Source organism: Bison bison, unplaced genomic scaffold (genome assembly GCF_000754665.1).
Source record: "Bison bison bison isolate TAMUID 2011002044 unplaced genomic scaffold, Bison_UMD1.0 scf7180017864289, whole genome shotgun sequence".
Classification (NCBI taxonomy): Eukaryota; Metazoa; Chordata; class Mammalia; order Artiodactyla; family Bovidae; genus Bison; species Bison bison.
The window spans coordinates 16,066,775-16,083,937 of NW_011494861.1; the positions used below are offsets into that span (position 1 = coordinate 16,066,775).

The 17,163-nt window shown below is 37.5% G+C and overlaps 1 protein-coding gene across 2 annotated transcripts in view; it reads left to right on the forward strand.

Moving 5' to 3' along the window:
• RABGAP1L (RAB GTPase activating protein 1-like) overlaps positions 1-17,163 on the forward strand; it is a 680,557-nt gene that overhangs the window by 352,949 nt on the left and 310,445 nt on the right. For both annotated transcript variants that reach the window (XM_010850085.1, XM_010850086.1), the window contains exon 13: positions 2,869-2,982. In XM_010850085.1, coding sequence (XP_010848387.1) covers positions 2,869-2,982 — 114 coding nt within the window. The remainder of the gene's footprint in view (positions 1-2,868; positions 2,983-17,163) is intronic.

A 17,163-nucleotide genomic window follows, 5' to 3' on the forward strand; every position in this document is an offset into this window, starting at 1 on the left:
ATACAGGGTAGGCTACAGTCCATGGGGTCTCGAAGAGTTGGACACGACTGAGCAACTTCACTTTCCCTTTTCACTTTCATGCATTGGAGAAGGAAATGGCAACCCACTCCAGTGTTCTTGCCTGGAGAATCCCAGGGATGGGGGAGCCTGGTGGGCTGCTGTCTATGGGGTCACACAGAGTCAGACACGACTGACCCAACTTAGCAGCAGCAGCAGCAGCAGCAGCAGTGTACTTCTTAGGGCTTCCCTGATAGCTTAGTTGGTAAAGAATCAGCCTGCAGTGCAGGGGACCCCAGTTCGATTCCTGGGTTGGGAAGATTCTCTGGAGAAGGGATAGGCTACCCACTCCAGTATTCTTGGGCTTCCCTTGTAGCTCAGCTGGTACAGAATCCACCTGCAATGTGGGAGACCTGGGTTGGGAAGATCCTCTGGAGAAGTGAAAGGCAACCCACTCCAGTATTCTGGCCTGGAGAACTCCTTTGGGGTTGCAAAGAGTTGGACATGACTGAGTAACTTTCACTTCATTTCAGTGTACTTCTTAACCTTCACTTAAATGAAAGGCATCAGTGAATAATGTAGCTAAAAATAGCTTGTTTAGTTTATAAAGTGAAGTTCCAGAAATTGTTCCCTTAGTCAACTGAGAGCAATATGTAGGAAGAAAACTCTAGAAACACATATGTAGAAAGCATTTAAAAGTAATCATAGCAAGGTAAAGTTTATTAAGTGCAGAAAAGTCTATGATTTTTAATGGGTTATCCATAACATCTTATGGAAAACTCCGAGCAAGCTTTCTGCCCAACCCAATATTTTCATTTGATTTTGCCCCTTTACTTTTTAAAACAAACAAGGAAGATTCAACTATTCGTAGAAAAAATTGACAATATTATGCAGTTATATCCTAGAAATTTTTGATAAATTTCTCTTTCTCTGAATCAGACTGTTGGCACCATTTAAACATAGCATGATACCAACAGAGTAGGCAGTTTCTAGGGAATATAGTCCAATGATTTCTTTCCCGCAGCATCTCAGAAATTGAAAAGTGAGTTATCCTGTGAAGCAGTCGACACATGTTAGCCCCTAAAATAGTTCAACTTGGGAGGAGTAACATTTTCATTGGCTGTTTTTTTCAAAGAGTTTGTCAGTGGAGACTTACTGAAAAGAAAACCCACTGATGGAGGAAATCTGGACAGTGAAAACTCATCTGCCTGGTACCAGATTCACCTGCTTAGACTCAATATCAGACCAGATAAATCATTCATTTTGTAATACATTTCCATATACATTGCCTTTATATTTACCTTGTTCTGTATCCCCACCTTGCCCCAATAGTCTGTACCATTAGAAACTACATTGGCCATGATAAATGTAAACTTTCTTTGTATTCTTTTATTTAAGGTATGGTAATTTTTTGAAAGTTTCATTTTTATTTGTCTTTAGCATTCCATTCCTACAAGCCATCAGAATTACCTCTGGACTGATTTATAATATGTTTGGTGTTTGCTGGCAGATTTGGAATGTTTCAGTTTTAGTTGTTTCTCCACATGATATACGATCTAATTACCACCCAGCATGATATGGCAGCTGAAATGAAAAAGGCAGCAAGAGAAGGCTCTGGCTTAACTTTAGAGCTCCTCAGCTACTCCTCCTTATATACTTTTCGGCTAGAAAAGAAAAAGAAATAGCATTTATTAAAGTAACTCATATATTAAACATTTTTTTCTTTTTCTTAATTTAACTGAAAGAAGGGATTTGTTCAAATATGGAAACAAGATATTAAACAACACTTTTAATTTGCATTAATAATCATTGATGCTTCTTTAATTGTGGAGAATATTTTCATTATTGGGGTTGCTAGAAATAGTCTCGTTCTATTTTCTTGACATTTAAACATATAAAACAAACATTGAGAAGAATAAACTCAAGTGAATGATTAATCATTTTTTTTAATCAATTTTTTTAAAGCTTAGAACTTACTCAGTTTTGAACTTTTAGATCCTAAATCTGTCTGGAAAAGAAAAGCCTCTGGATTTATATTTAAAATGTATGTCATCTTAGGATGCTAGTTTGGGGGCTTTTTATTTTCTGAAGCAAATGAGTCGGGTAATTTACCTATTGGGAGGAAAGATTGATAATATTTTGTATTTTTTAAATGACTATGGTCTGAGTTTTCACGTATCAGATTCTCTAAAAAGTCAGATAATATTTGGTTTGGGGCAGATGTGGAGAAACACAGACACTATCATTGTTTGGATTATGTGTGGTACAACAACTCTGAAGGGAAAGTACCTTAAATGGAAATGCATATATCCAGTATCCTAGCAGTTCCACCTCTAGGAATCTGTCTTGAACATGTATGTATGGAAATATTCCTAGTGATAATATTTGTGATATAAATAGAAAAAATACAAAACATCAGTGATAAGAAAATGTTAAATAAATTGTGGTATGTCTATATCCAGATGTATCTCATTCTTTTTAATAGTTGCTCTTAAAGAGAATGAAATACATTTACATGTAGCAATACAAAATATTTTATCAGTTATCCTGTTAAGTGAAAAGAGCAGAGAGCTTATGTCTATTTGTGGGTGTATGCAACTTCCCTCTCTCCTCTCCCCCTCACATAAATATGGATTCACACATCTAGAGATAAATGGGTGGAAAGACACAAAAGAAACTGTCGGTGGTATTTATAATATCTCTGGTGAATGGAACTAGGCATCTGGGAAGGAAGGCAGGTTTTTTTGTCTTTTTTTTTAATGGAGGAAGTGGCAAATATTTTTTGTGCTGTTTGAAATGTTTTAACATGTGCATACTATTTTTCATAATTAAGAAAATTTAGATTAATGACCAACTCTACTGTTTTTTTAGGACTCAGCCCAGGAGAGTGTTATTACTCGAGATATTCATCGTACATTTCCTGCACACGATTACTTCAAAGATACTGGAGGAGATGGCCAAGAATCTCTCTACAAGATCTGCAAGGTAGGGCCCTCTGCCTTATTTTTTTCTAACTTATTTTTCAGGGCTATATTCTAAGAACGCATCTTAAAGTTTTTTCGATTTTCTTTCTGTCTGCGTTTCTTATTTGCCTTGTGCCATTGTTTGTCCTTTACACTGACACCACCAGATCCTCCATACTGAGTCCTGAAGGTGACTTTCGGGCTGCGTGCTCTGTACCTTCTTGTGAGGGAGGGGGCATCGTCTGACTTCAGTTTGGCTTTGATGCTAACAGGAAGGCACTGAAAGGTCCTCTTAGGCTACTGCAGTGAAGGCTCAGAGGATTCTCGACGACTCTGTCTGCCTGACAAGATAATGTGGCAGTTGTTGCAGTTTTTGACAGCAGGCAAAAGGAGGAAACAGCCTGGCACCTGTTTTGGATACTGGCAGGTTCTCTGATACTGTTGATATCCTCTGAGTTCTGTCACATCTTTGTGCAGTTTTTAATGTCCCGTTTTGAAATCTTTCTTCTCTCTCATTATTAGTAGACTTGGAAGAAAACTGTTTCCTGATTTTCAGTAAATAGACCTTGCTTAAATTAAAAAAAAAAAAAAAAGACTTTATTAGTGGATAATAGTTATCAGATTATTCATGTCTCAAAGTTCTGTTAGAAATGCAGAATAACTTTTCAAATCATTGTATATCATTAACTTGTATTGTCCATGCTAATTGAGGCTAGAGACTCAAAATTGCAAAATTTCCATTAAAAAAAGTTTTGCCCTTTATCCTCAAAGTTAAAATGTCCTACAAAGTGTGGTGCGTATATTCAGTATTTGTCCTTAGCTGCCATTCCAGTAAAGATGGTGAATGAATAGTGAGCTACACAAAAATCTTGTAATAATATGGAAAAACAACAAACACCATGGCTAATTTTCAAGCCAGATTACACATTTCTGAATTATCAAATTTAGCCTTTAGTTAAGTATTAAGTAGCAGAGATTAGTAAGTAGATAGTCAGAAATACACTCACATATCAATATCATTTTATATTTACTTTTTAAAAAAATGGCACTTATAAAAGCAGTGCTTACATGTGCTAATCAAGTAGGATTGATGTTCTACAAATGTAACACTTTGATTAAAATCCTTCTTGCATGTTTGTGTTTTAGCCTTCTACCTACTCCTATCTTGTCTTTTTTTTTCCCCATTTCTTTTCTTTTGATGTAGCCATATTGGAGGATTATAAATGTACACACTGTTCAGAAGTCTATTTTTATATGAATATATCATTTAGAGCTAGAAATATATTACTAACTTAAAGTCTGACAGTGTACTGATTTCTGGAAGGTGATATGTCATCTAGTCTTTAAAATGCCCCAAACCATCAAATATCACAAAAAATGTATCTTATTCATTATATGCTTGTAAAAAGGAAATGTAATTATTAAGATTTTTTTCTACCAGTTTTGAAATTTTACAAGCTAGTGTCTGGTTTGTATCAGGAAGATATCAAAACTTATATAGTCTCTTAAGTTATTTAGAAAGGTCTGGTTTATGCTATATGGAGCACCGTTTTTCTCCTAGACTTTAGTATATTTTCAGCCATTCAGTAACTTTTCTTGCAATTTGTCTCTGATTGAATCTAGAAACTTGTTTCACATATCTGAAACAGATGGATTGATGTGCTTGCAGCCTTTACCTCACAGTTTTGCTCCATTGTAGTAAACCAGTATTTGCCTCCTTATGTAAGATTTAGAGGGGAAACATCCAAAACACTACTAAACACAAAGATAAAAGTTAAATAGTTGGTACATTTAAGTAGTTGATACCCAATAATCCAGCCTTGAATTCACTAGAAAGTATTTGGTATACATTCCCACAGCTTCTGTAGCCATTTTAGATTATCAGTGTATGTTTTGTAATATGATTACACAGTTTTAAACTCTTTCTGAGTAAAAAATGTTATGAAAATGTAGCTCTAAGATACATTATAATTGCTAAGTAGCTTAAATCACACTGAATTTCATGAAAATGTGGAAAACCAAAAAAAAAAAAATCATATTAAAAACATTTCAGAATTCAAGATAGTGAATAAAATTTCTTAAGGCTTTTAATATTGTACTAAAATATATATTACCCAAACATAACTTTTCAACTGTCTTTGATGATGGAGGAGAGGAGAGATGAATATATGAGAAAATGTTGGAGAAACCAAAATTTGTTGGGGTCCTGCTTTGTGGACCACTTAGTTTGTAACTGACACAATTCCTTTTCCTCTTGAGCTGCTGTGATTTAGTAGTCCAGTCCTCTTGCAGGAAAACCTGTGATGGTGGTGATAATCACAAATAGTTTAGATTAAATATTCTTCTCAAGTTTGTACATCCACTTTCCTTTCCTTTTTGTATTCAATTTGAGCCATATGAGCTCTATCCTGCCATGTATGACTTTTAAGGTCACTGAGTATGATGTACCTATTCTATCATTTTTATTTCTAGAATAGTATCTAACATCATACCTCACAGTCTCAGCAATAAAGTTTCCATTCTGGATACTTTGCACAAAGCTGAATAAGCGTTAATAAAACCTTGGCATTAAATCAGCTATTTAGTTACATAATCTGTAAATTAGGACAGTTTTGCTTCTTAAGCCATTCTTATTGTTTTTTTTCCTTAATAAGTTTTGTCTTATTGCACTGACCTGAACCTCTATTATAGTGTTAAAATGAGGTAATGATAGTAGACATCCTTGTCTCACTCTTGATTGTAAAGGAAATGCATTTAATGATTTACCACTAAGAATGGTGGTATTCACATAAGCAACACATTTATAGACTTTTTTTTTCACACAATACCTTCCAGGTGTTATAATAAATTCAAATTTACAGAGTACTTTCACATATATCACCTCATTTATTTCTGACAACTCCTCATCAATGAAATCTGTTCTAGAAATGTAATATGCTGTGCTCTTAAATTGAGAGAGAAATTATTAAGAGAACTTAAGTTAGAATAAGTATAGAAATCGACTCTAGTTTCAAGGATACAGTCTGACTTTGTAGTTAAAAAGTTTTCAGTGACTCTGATGAAATGAGGAATGATCTGAACTGTCAGATTAGAGGGAATACTGGTAAAAACTCACTGTCATGTTTTAATGGCCCTGTCAATTTTAGTGTTTGACTCTTAATATCTTTTTCAGAGTAGGAGGAAGTTGAAAATGTTCAAAGATTCTTCCGTTGTCATAAAATCTTGTGTGGAAGTGGAACTGAAAGTATAATAGGATTCATAAGATTCTAGAAAGGTTCTAGAAGGTTTTGACACCCTTCCCCTCCCTTTTCTCTCTCCTCTCCCTCCCTTTTTTTTCCCTTCTCTCCCTCCTTTCTTTCCTATTAATTATGTCAACAACATATTTTAAAATAGTGTCCTTTAGAGGAGGAAGAAGATACGGTCTCCCCAAGTATCTTTAGCACTTTTCTAATTTACATATGATATAAATCTGGTTTTAGTTGGGAGACAGTTTGGCATAGTTTAAAGGACTAAACTTAAAGAGATCCGGTTCTGCTCTTACTTCTCCTGTAGGCAGATTTAAGACTTTGGGAAAATCACTTCTTAAATTTCCTCCTCAGTAAGAGCGTGGGGTGTGATAAGATTATTCTTATTATAGTTTGCTTGAATTTTTTTTTCTGAAATAGGACATATTGAATGAGGAATCAAACAGTTACTAATAACTCCTATATTAGGTCCCAGCTCTGTTTGTCAATACCAGGACTATAAATGGGTGTGATTTTACTTTGAAATCTTTACCTTGCTTTCTGTTACTGTGTTTGGGAGTGTGTTTCATGCATGCATGAAATGTAGTACATTTAGTGATTTACTTCTAGATATATATCTCTAGATATATATATATATATCTATACAAGTCAGTCATAGTAATTAGCTAAAACATTGTTCACAACAGATTAGACTGAAGTGACTCTTGTGCAGTTTAATTTGAGGCATGTTGCTTTTTCAAATTTTCTGATTCCAGCAAACTGATTTATATAAAAGAGGCTACTGCTGTGAATTAAAGTAAGGGATTGAGCACATTACAGAAAAATCATACCTCTGTTCATCTGGGTTAATAATTGGACAGTATGATGGTTTGTAGAAGGACAAAAATAAATGTAACCCCTGTTGCAGCAAATATTTTTCTAAAAAATGAGGTTGTATTTAATGTAAGAACTAAAGCATTTCAGGAGTTATTTTGATACCAAAATGATGAGTGGTCTGATACATGATTTTTACAGAATGCAAATGGTTACTGACTCTTGTGAAAGTAGATACAATTGTGTATTATTTATATTGTTTTCTTGATTTATGGGGGGGTTGATTGAAGATTGAGGGCAGGAGGAGAAGGGGATGACAGAGGATGAGATGGTTGGATGGCATCACCGACTTGATGGACATGGGTTTGGGTGGACTCTGGGAGTTGGTGATGGACAGGGAGGCTTGGCATGTTGCGGTTTATGGGGTCGCAAAGAGTCAGACATGACTGAGCGACTGAACTGAACTGTGACTAGGGATGAGTTGCTACAGAATTGATAGTACTTTCAATACAGTTTTGTACCTATTTGACTACTTGTAATGCATCTCCCTTCTTTGGGCTTCCTGAATGATTCCTAGTTTGAAGGACATTTTCTGAACACATTATAGCCTACTATCATCCTTCCTCTAATCTATTAAATTCTTGATTAATGTTGTTTTATTTTTCAGTTCTCAGTTCAGTTCAGTCACTCAGTCGTGTCCGACTCTTTGCGACCCCATGAATCGCAGCACGCCAGGCCTCCCTGTCCATCACCAACTCCCCGAGTTCACCCAGACTCACGTCCATCGAGTCAGTGATGCCATCCAGCCATCTCATCCACTGTCGTCCCCTTCTCTTCCTGCCCCCAATCCCTCCCAGCATCAGAGTCTTTTCCAATGAGTCAACTCTTTGCATGAGGTGGCCAAAGTACTGGAGTTTCAGCTTCAGCATCATTCCTTCCAAAGAAATCCCAGGGCTGATCTCCTTCAGAATGGACTGGTTGGATCTCCTTGCAGTCCAAGGGACTTTCAGTTCTAGAACTTCCATTTGATTTTTTTTAAAGTAGATTCTAGTTCCTTGGTTAAATTACTTTTTTCCCCCTTTCATTTTCTTGAACAGATTAATCACAGTTATTTTAAAGTCCAAGTCTGATAAAATCTAGTATCTGATCACCTATGAATGTATTGTGGCTCAGCTGGTAAAGAATTGGACTGCAATGTGGGAGACCTGGGTTCAATCCCTGGTTTGGGAAGATGCCCTGGAGAAGGGAAAGGCAACCCACTCCAGTATTCTGGCCTGGAGAATTCCATGGACTGTATTGTCCATAGGGTCACAAAGAGTCGGACACCACTGAGCGACTTTCCCTTTTACTTTACATGAATGTATTCCTATTTTCTCTTGATTTTTATTTATTCACTCATGTTTTTTTGCCTGCCCAATCATATTTAATAGAATTCTGGGTCTTGTGTATGAAAAAGTATAAAGGCTTTGGATGATGTTAGTTTATTCCGAGCAGATTCAGTATTCCTCTGTTAAGAAGATGGAGTATGCCATATCCCTTTGAGCCAGTTTTTCTTTTTTTTCTTTTTTTGCTTGGAGGGTTAGGATCTTCCAGGATCTTAACTAAAAGTCTGAGATACTTCCTGGAGACCTTCCTCTTTGGTTGGCCCTACCTTTAATTTTTGTGTACCTGATAGTGTACTACCAGAAAATCTCTGCTGAGCTATTCTTAGTATTATTATAGGCACTTTCCCACAAATTTCCCCTTCTATAAGGTATTACATAGCTCCTGTAAGGAAATATGAGAGATCAAACCTTTATAATGTATTCCTCAAACTTTTCAGTAGACATATTGTTAGTTATTAGTTTCAGAGTTTCTGGAGGAGGAGGAAACTCACTGATGATCTTGTTTACAGGGGGATAGTAGATTATCATATTGCTAAGACTTAATCTCTCAGAGTAACAGCTTGTTTAATTTTCCCCCCTCCTTTAAATCAGTCATTTCAAATTTTAGAAGAATTGGCTATTTCTGCTTCTTTTATGGAAGGACAATTATGTTTGTAGCTATTCAGAACATCAGGTGCATGCTTACACATATACATACACATAAAAAAAATCTTTGCAACCTAAAGTTGAAAAGTTTCACTTGTGTGTATGGTTGGGGGGTTAACTTCATGCTTAGCTTTTGCATAAATATTTTTTAAATATTTTTTATATTTGTTAGTATCATTAAAGTCATACCTTAAGGATGTTTGGATTTTTTTTCTCTTTAATACACATTAATAGGATAGACTTTGTATGAGTCAGAGCTCAACTGGGAAGACATACTGTTATTTTAAATATGGAGTTTTCTTCTGAAACTGTAACAGTGAAAAGGTCAGGTTTGTGAAGCTGGAGTTCTGGAAAGAGAAGGAGAGATTTGTAATGCTCTTGAGAGTGTCTGAAGAGGTTTTTTAAATTTCTTTATATGCATAAGCACATAAGAGCTTTTCTTGAAATAGCTTTGTAGTTTCTGTGGAGCCTGTAGTCTTTCAACTGAAAGGCTAATTGAAGCCGTCACACCATTATTAGAATAAAGAAGAGAAATGGTGGGATTATGAGGATAATAAAAATGTATAAAATTAGAATTCAGGGATTAGAGTATATCCTAAGGGTTTGATTATAGTCACTCTCTTAAGAAAACATTACTCTTTGAGGAAAAGGAGAAAAGTAAGGTTACTTTTTAAACTAGAAAAGGAAAAAACAAAACTAGCCTGCAAAGACATACACTAAGAACCTTCAAATAAAATGGTAATCGTGTACCTCCTGAATTTATGATTTTTCTCACAATAGAGGTGTGTTTCTATACCAGATTCAGATGCCTTAAATATCCTAAGTAATAAACTCTTCAGTTATTTCTGAGTTAGTTAGCTGTAGAATTATGGGCACTTCCTTCCTGTTTACCAATTGCTATGCAGTTGGCAATGTCTTTAAAACTCTGAAGCCTCCTCCTTAACCAGACCTCTTCTCACATGTCTTAAAGACCTTGGAAGGGTGTGAATCTGAATTGCTCTCCTCCTCCTTCCCATCTGTCCAGTTCTTAGTTGCCCACTTCCCTTGTGAAGCTTGTCCTACCCACTTCTACCCACAGTGATTTAGAGATTAAAAATACTCTTGCACAATTTAGGTTATTATGGATTATATTTTGAACATTATCTGATTAGTTTCATTTACGTCTTTTCTGCAGTGTGTTCAGTCTTGGAGGGAAGAGGCTGTCTCTGACATTTTCTTTTTCTTTGTCCCTGCTTGCTGATGCAGTCAGTGCTGGTTATCTGGTGTTAATGTAGTTGAGTCAGCATTCTTGACTTGATGCAACTGACTGTGTTATTCCATGTCCTGTAGGAAGCCTATCATCCAGACAGGATTAAATGTGTAAAAAATGTATTAGGGGAAGTGTTTGTAAGAGAAAATGGGAAGGAAGCTGGGTGAGCCATGCTAGTCTGACTCCGAAAGAAGAGGGGAAGGGAAGAGGGTCAGATGGAAGTGTCTTGGATGTGGGGCACTTTTAAGGAAAGTTTGGCAAAGCCACTGGGGTGGCCTGTGAGCGCCCACTTTTCCCAGAAGCTGGCCTGCCTTTGGGTTCTTGCTGTGCTCAGTCATTAATTGGGAGCAGCCCATGGCAAGTGTGATCTTGGTGCAACCGCTTGGGACCCTTGGTCAATATGTTCCCTGATGTTGGAGATCTGAGAGGTGCATTTTCATGGTCACCACACTGATATTTCAGATGAAAATTTAATGTACATAGACTCTCTCTTTCTACCGTTTCCTTCTGCAGTTTTATTCATAACGACTATTCAGGTTAAACTTCTTCAGAACATGGCTGCTGCTTTTCTTTATTTTGTAGAGTTCCTTCCTCCTTTTGATGCCCTTTATGTGCCATTTTTTAAAAATCAAGAGTATAAACCCTCTGAGTAATTTACCATAATCACACAGTAGTTTCTTATAACAAGGACATAAAATTTTTTTTAAAGGATATGGCAGTTACTTTACATTTCCTTAAAAACAAAAGGGTATATCAGTTCACTTTTAAGTTGTTGCCAGGGTTTTTTTTTAAAGTGTTATATAAAAGGAAACTTAAATCTAGGAATCTTGCCAGCTATGTTAGATAAGAAAATTGCTTTGTGAGTGAATATTTGTGAGACATGTAGCCTTCTGCATTTATCGTCACCAGTGTTTAGATGATTTCATATCGCTGAATCTGTTTTTAGAGCTTATGTTGATATTCCCTTTTTATCAGCATATAGGAAAAACTTAATAATCTTTTTTTGAGCTCCAAGTTTTTATTATTAGAATCAAGGCAAAAATGATCCTGTCAAATTTATTTATATATATGTATGCTTATTTCCATATTTCTCTATATGTTTTAAACAATCTCAAACTTAGAAGAAAGTTGCAGGTACAGAATTTTATTTTCCTGTACTATCTGAGAGTGATTCTCCAACATGATGCGACGTCACTCCCAAATACATTAGGATGTTTTCTAACAAGCAAGAATATTCTCCCACATGACTTGAATACAGCATCCAAGTCAGAAAAGCAAAAACTGCTGTATTGCTACCACTTAAGCCTCAGTCTTTATTAATGTTTCACTCATTATTTAAATATTATCTATATAGAGAAGGAATCTAGTTTACAATTACATTTTTCCTTCGATTATCTTGCCTTCTTGATTTCCTTCTGTCTAGAACAATTTCTCACTCTTTCCTTCACTTTATTGACCTGAAGATTACAGACCAGTCATTTTTTAGAATGTCCCTCAATTTCACTTGCCTGTTTTTTCCTCATGGTTAGATTTAGGTTATATGTTTTTGGCAGAAATAACCCGGAAGGAATTCTCTGCTCTAACTTCTTTCTCCCCGGTAGCACACAGGTATGGGCGCTTCCCCATTGTTACCTTGTTTGAATAAGATACTGTTCACCAGGCTTCTCTGATATGAAGTTACTCTTTTGCCTTTGTAATTGATAAGTATTTTGTGTGACACAATTTGTAGCTATGTAAATATCTCATTCCTTATCAGACTTTCCATTTAGTTATTACTTACTGTAGTCACTTGGACTCGTGAATCTTCATTTTATTCAGGGGATTATATTCTCTCACTTGCATTATTTCTTTTGGTGCTCAGTTTGTCCCTAATTAGAAAGCAGGAGACTTTTAAGACCTTCAAGTGATAGATGTACTCTGTCATTCTTAGAGCATTGCCTTTCTTTCTGCTTCAAAAAGATGTCCCAAGATTTTTTTCTCTGCCCTAGTTCTACAATTAGCCATTTCTCCAAGGAGCCCTGTTTTCTTTAGTCAAAAATGGTAAGAAACCAAGATCTGCTAGGTGTATTCATTGCTTTGGGATGTCATTTCTCACAAGGCACCACAGTGAACAGGGCTGGGAAGTATAAATATACACATAGACATGCATAAGCATGTGTATGCACACAAACATACGTTTTTATTGAGATATAATTCACATCCCATAAAATCCACCCCTTTGAATAAGTGAACCAACTTAGTGGTTTTTAGTATATTTAAGAGGTTATGAAAACATCACCACTACTTGATTCTAGAGCGTTTCCATCATTTCAAAAAAAAAATCCTGTATCCATTATAAGTCTCTCATCATCTCTGCTCTCAGCCCTTGACAGTCATTGAACTTTCTGTCTCTATGGGTTTGCCAGCTTTTATTGTTGTTTGTTAATATAGTTTGGTTGGTAACTTCTATGCATTAATTCTGTGAAGTCTTTATTTTTTGTCATTTGTGGCCACTGAAGTCTCCACTTGGTGATTAGCTAGTGTTTAGACAGAGATTTCCTTAAATGCCTGTAACCATCAGTTTCTCAGTCTTTGCCGTGGGGCTGTGTGTGTGTGTTTAGGTGTGTCTTCAGTACTCAGTCAGTCAGTCAGTTGACTTTCTACTTGCGCAGAATCTCATGGGTAGCCAGAGGCGAGGTTTTAAAACTGTCTCAGGCCTTTCCTAAAGCATACAGAAAGCTTTGGGCATCTCTAAAACCTTACTCATAGGTATGGCCCTATAAAATCTCAGAAATATATCTGAGTCTTTCATAACCCTTATGGACATCTTGTTTCCAAGCTTTACCTTTAAGCCTTTTGATTAGTCTCTTGTCTTCTCCAACTTTCATCTATCACCTTAGGCATTGGCCATGTTTAACTTGTCTGTAATTGTTTTTGACAAATGCTCCTGGGGAAAAGGCTTTCATCCTGAGTGAACCTTGCAGGTAGACTCCTTGGGGAATCAACAGACAGGTCAAATAATCGTAATTTTCTGGGAGTGGGTCTTTACAGGAAGCTCTAGTCCCATTTTGCTCCCTCTGGTGGCTGCCAGGCTGCTTGTTTTCACTGCAGAATGCAAGCTGTTAGTTTTCAAGGTCGTCATGTTGCTACGGAGCAGAGGATGGAACTATGGCAAGTTAAAAATGTCACAGAGTTCCTCGCTCTTACCAAAATTCAGTTGCTTTTCAGGAATAAATGTCCCTCAGGCTGCTGCAAAACTTTGTTCAATATCCAGAGCTCTGAAAAACTTGATTTTAACAGTTTCTGCCATTTTTTTGTTGTTAAGGAGAAGCACATTTTTGGAGATCCTTACTTTGCCTTTTTTTTTTTTTTGCTGATGTATACTGCCCACATTTGTTTTTATATTGGTTTATATGTGTTGAAAACCATGAATTCATAGAAATACTTCCAACTTCAGTCCAACACCAGAGGATTAATTCTAGTGTCCTGCATCTGTAATTCCCTTCTCTGACAATGAGAAACCCAGCTCCCATTATCCTTAAAATATTAATCCATTAGATCAACATTTCTGTGTGTGACCAATCTCCCCTTGCTGCTGTCACTTCTGTCTTGCACAGAGAGCCTCTTTACCATGGTCAGGCTTTAACGCCTGTGCCAGAATGTCACCCCGCATGTACTCACCTTGTCAGCCACCACTTCCCCACATGGATGGTGTTGTCATCCTGGTTCAGTTCAGTTCAGTCGCTCAGTCGTGTCTGACTCTTTGCAACCTCATGAATCGCAGCATGCCAGGCCTCCCTGTCCATCACCAACTCCCGAAGTTCACTCAAACTCATGTCCATCGAGTCGGTGATGCCATCCAGCCATCTCATCCTCTGTCGTCCCCTTCTCCTCCTGCCCCCAATCCCTCCCAGCATCACAGTCTTTTCCAGTGAGTCAACTCTTCGCATGAGGTGGCCAAAGTATTGGAGTTTCAGCTTCAGCATCAGTCCTTCCAATGAACACCCAGGACTGATCTCCTTTAGGATAGACTGGTTGGATCTCCTTGCAGTCCAAGGGACTCTCAAGAGTCTTCTCCAACACCACAGTTCAAAAGCATCAATTCTTCAGTGCTCAGCTTTCTTCACAGTCCAACTCTCACATCCATACATGACCACTGGAAAAACCATAGCCTTGACTAGACAGACCTTAGTTGGCAAAGTAATGTCTCTGCTTTTCAACATGCTATCTAGGTTGATCATAACTTTCCTTCCAAGGAGTAAGCATCTTTTAATTTCATGGCTGCATTCACCATCTGCAGTGATTTTGGAGCCCAGAAATCCTGATTAGGGTCTGGTATTCCATACCAGCTTACCCTTCTCTGTATCTTTCTCTCCCTAATGGCATCAGGAAGGAAATGGGTAGAATAATGTTTTACAGATGAATTTTATTATCCTTTCTGTCTTTCCTGAGTTTTACTTGTGAGAGTTTGTGAAGATATATTAGACTTACATTGGCATATCTGGCTTCAAAGAGTGAAAAAAAAAGGGCACAACTTGCATAACTAAACTGGAGAAGGCAATGGCACCCCACTCCAGTACTCTTGCCTGGAAAATCCCATGGATAGGGGAGCCTGGTAGGCTGCAGTCCATGGGGTCGCAAAGAGTCAGACACAACTGAGTGACTTCACTTTCACTTTTCACTTTCATGCATTGGAGAAGGAAATGGCAACCCATTCCAGTGTTCTTGCCTGGAGAATCCCAGGGACGGGGAGTCTGGTGGGCTGCCGTCTATGGTGTCGCACAGAGTCGGACACGACTGAAGTGACTTAGCACATATCTAAACAAACTTGTGAGTTTTTTGAGGGGAGGCATCTATAGAAAACTGATCATTCTCAAGAAGTCAGTGAGCCTAAGAATCCATAAGAATTTTAGTAGTAAGACCCCTTTCAGATAGATTCACATTCATTCTCAAGATGGCTCAAATGAGATATTTGGGAAAAGGGTATAATAATCTTTCTTGATGTCAGCTTGTCATTGCTATCATTTATTCAGCACTTCACTGTGTACTGGGCACTCTGTTTAATTCTCAGATAAACTTATATGGATTCTATATTTACCTTTGTGTTATAGATGAAAACATCTGTTCCACTTTATCACAAAAGTCCTCAGAAGATTTGTCTACACTTGCTGTAACCAATTCTTCTTCTCCATCTCTGTCTTAAACTTATATCAGTGAGGATTTCACCTGTGTCATTGCTCTGAAAATGGTCTGGTCAGAAAACAAATGTATTCCAAACAGAAAGAATCATCATAGTGTTTTCTGTCTCGGTTAGTAGTACTCCAGGTACTCAGCTAGAAACCTTGAATCATCCTTGACTCTCCTTTCTTTCTCTTACACTACTTGTTAACAAGCAGCAACCATTTCCTACCCAGCAGGGGCAGCAGCCCCAGGATTTCAACCCACTGCATGGTTTGTAGATGTTGGGGGTACTAAGAAAGATACGACTCACACAGGCATTGGAAGGAGCAATGCATTACTCTCACAGAAAAGAGAGAGCAAAGTAAGCTTCAGCAGTGAGTGTCAGCCCCCTATGGTGAACGAGTCCCACCTGTGCTGTTGCAGGGAGATGGTCTGTGCTGCAGGGATGGGCCACGTTCCATCTCCACTGAGACTGTAAATAATAATGGTGGGGTTGGTCAGGTGCCATATGACACACACACGTCAGCAGAACAATGAAATACACATCAAGCTAGAAAAGGAAAAGATACCCTCAAACAAGACAGTAAGCTCAGCATAAGCTGTGAGGGCCCCTTATTTCCACGTGTGGAAACGTTCCAGGCCTATGGTGCTTTTACAGCCATGCAAAGGTCAACAGGCCGTGCATGACTTCCTTTCCCAATACCACATACCTGTCCTTTAGAAAGCCTTTTTGGCTCTGTCTTCAGAATATACGCAGCACCTGACTGTTTAATCACTATCTCCACTGCAGATACCCTGGTCCAAGCTATAATTATTTACCTGATCTTTCTGCTTCCAGTGGCTTTCTGTACTATTCATTGTAAAAACCAAAGTCTTTGTAGTGGTTTACAGGGCTGTAATTTCATGTATTAGTCTTCTTTCCATCCTGCATTTTTCCCCAGCCATACATGCCAGCTTTGCTCACACACTGGAGTCCTTGCACTGGCTATCCCCTCTACTTGGAACAGTCTTCTCCCAGAGATCTTTGTGGCTTGCTGTTTCACCTCTCTAGACTTCTTGCTCAAGTGTTAACTTTCTCGGTGTGGCTTGCCCTAACCACCTGGCTTAAAATTGTAATCTCCTCTTGACCCAGCACTACTTAGGCCTTTTCCCTGCTTTACTTTTTCCCACTGCACTTAATAATTTCAGACATACATGTGTGTATCTTTGTTCCTATGTTGGCATTTATTTATTTAGGCTGTTATATTTTTCCACTAAGAAGGCTTATTTTTTGACAGCAAAAATTTTTGGCCTTTTTGTTCACTGCTTAGATCACCTTTTCACATAGTAGATGCTCAATAAATATTTGTTGCCTCAAAAGAATTGAAACAGGGAATTGAAATAATTCTGGTAAATGGCAAAGCTGAAATTTGAAGTATTTGGCATTCAGATCCACTAGTAGAAAACTTCTGATTAAGCTTTTTCTAACCCAGCAATGCAAAGAAATAGAGGAAAACAACAGAATGGGAAAGACTAGAGATCTTTTCAAGAAAATCAGAGATACCAAAGGAACATTTCATGCAAAGATGGGCTCGATAAAGGACAGAAATGGTATGGACCTAACAGAAGCAGAAGATATTAAGAAGAGGTAGCAAGAATACGCAGAAGAACTGTACAAAAAAGATCTTCACGACCCAGATAATCACGATGGTGTGATCACTCACCTA